Below are 2181 nucleotides of genomic sequence, written 5' to 3'. Positions count from 1 at the left end.
CTAGGAGAAGAAAATAATGAGTACTCAGAGGAGACCTCGTGTATCCTCACTGATCCACAGCGGATCTATGTCAGAATATATGTGAGGATCCATCAGCGATCCTCACATAGTTTAGTGTGTATTAACAAACTTTTAAACATATCGCTAACTACTCGAGTTCACAGAAGGTAATGGCACAGTTGTGTATCTCTTTCTTATAAATATCTCGACTATACATGAGTGTTAACATTAGAGAAGCTTCTGCAAATGAGGTTATATTGATCTGAATTAATTGTTGTAAGTATAGTTGCAATGTTGCTCAAGTAGCACACGGAGAGTTAATATGGTGTTACTGCTGTTGTTACTGGCTGCACACGTCACATGCTCCACACGTCACATGCTCCACACGTCACGTGCTCCACACGTCACGTGCTCCACACGTCACATGCTCCACACGTCACGTGCTCCACACGTCACGTGCTCCACACGTCACGTGCTCCACACGTCACGTGCTCCACACGTCACGTGCTCCACACGTCACGTGCTCCACACGTCACGTGCTCCACACGTCACGTGCTCCACACGTCACATGCTCCACACGTCACGTGCTCCACACGTCACATGCTCCACACGTCACGTGCTCCACACGTCACATGCTCCACACGTCACATGCTCCACACGTCACGTGCTCCACACGTCACGTGCTCCACACGTCACGTGCTCCACACGTCACGTGCTCCACACGTCACATGCTCCACACGTCACGTGCTCCACACGTCACATGCTCCACACGTCACGTGCTCCACACGTCACGTGCTCCACACGTCACGTGCTCCACACGTCACGTGCTCCACACGTCACATGCTCCACACGTCACGTGCTCCACACGTCACATGCTCCACACGTCACGTGCTCCACACGTCACATGCTCCACACGTCACGTGCTCCACACGTCACATGCTCCACACGTCACATGCTCCACACGTCACGTGCTCCACACGTCACATGCTCCACACGTCACGTGCTCCACACGTCACATGCTCCACACGTCACATGCTCCACACGTCACATGCTCCACACGTCACATGCTCCACACGTCACGTGCTCCACACGTCACATGCTCCACACGTCACATGCTCCACACGTCACATGCTCCACACGTCACATGCTCCACACGTCACGTGCTCCACACGTCACATGCTCCACACGTCACGTGCTCCACACGTCACATGCTCCACACGTCACGTGCTCCACACGTCACGTGCAGCTGAGAAAGCAGCAACAATCGTCCCATTACTCCCGCCAAGCAAACTGTGAGTGAAAGAGTTCCTCCGTCGACGTATGTGAGGTTGGTTGAGGTCCGTGGCGGGAGGCGAGGCGTCGGGCAGCCCTCCGCTGACACTGGACGTCTCGATGCACCGCCAGACGCACCTTCTCTTGGCACTAACGCTAGTGTGTGTGTGTGTGTGTCATCTTTGTAAAGAGACGCAAGATAGGGCTGAGGAGAGTCTCGCTGGCAGGAGGGATCAGAGCCAGGAGAGTACGTCGTCCTCCTCGTACTGGTTCCTGACGTACGACAACGGATGAGGCCGGGAGGGGTCTGGCTGCCTCCTGGCGAAGGCTAGCTGGTGTCTCTCGGTGAGGTGGAGGGGCGAGGGCAGGAAGCAACACTTGGGAGAGCAGAACATCTTGCCCGCCGCGCACCGACACTCCATACACACATCTGAGGCCACACCTGGGGACACCACACCTATCATTATACTCTCTCCACACTCATGTATTAGTGATAAGACCTATCATTAGTGTATAATGATTTACTGTAAATATATAGCTCTTGAAATAGAGCATTCTCTATAACTAGGTGACATTGTAATTATAAGGGGTGAAGGATTGATGAAATTGTTAATGTAATAATCTCAGTAGAGGTCTGATAAAGACCTGTGCTCTCTGTAATCCATTTTGAACTACCGCTCACAGGATGAGTATGAGTATGTATATTCTTATAAGATATTACAGTTTGTTTGAAAGCTTTGAATAAATTGTCAGGAGCGGAGGTGCTGACAAAGCTTTTCTAGATCAATTATTTCTTCAATAATAAAAGGTTGGCGTTCTTATAGTTGAATTATGATAAAATTTGGAAAATATGATTTCCTGGCGAAATAACACAGGAAATGAGGACTGTTATATAGGCCTACATATTGA

The 2181-nt window shown here is 50.5% G+C and overlaps 1 protein-coding gene across 2 annotated transcripts in view; it reads right to left on the bottom strand.

The window, feature by feature from the left end:
- Window positions 1-1118: 1118 nt before the first annotated feature.
- Window positions 1119-2181, bottom strand: part of LOC123751110 (uncharacterized) — a 78254-nt gene continuing 77191 nt past the window's right edge. Inside the window, exon 8 of one of the 2 annotated variants that reach the window (XM_069322051.1) lies at window positions 1119-1714. In XM_069322051.1, the coding sequence (XP_069178152.1) occupies window positions 1506-1714 (209 nt within the window). In that variant the 3' untranslated portion in view covers window positions 1119-1505. The remainder of the gene's footprint in view (window positions 1715-2181) is intronic. The other variant, XM_069322050.1, reaches the window with a different exon arrangement.

Source organism: Procambarus clarkii, chromosome 10 (genome assembly GCF_040958095.1).
Source record: "Procambarus clarkii isolate CNS0578487 chromosome 10, FALCON_Pclarkii_2.0, whole genome shotgun sequence".
Lineage (NCBI taxonomy): Eukaryota > Metazoa > Arthropoda > Malacostraca > Decapoda > Cambaridae > Procambarus > Procambarus clarkii.
This window is presented reverse-complemented; position numbering and strand designations above follow the sequence as displayed.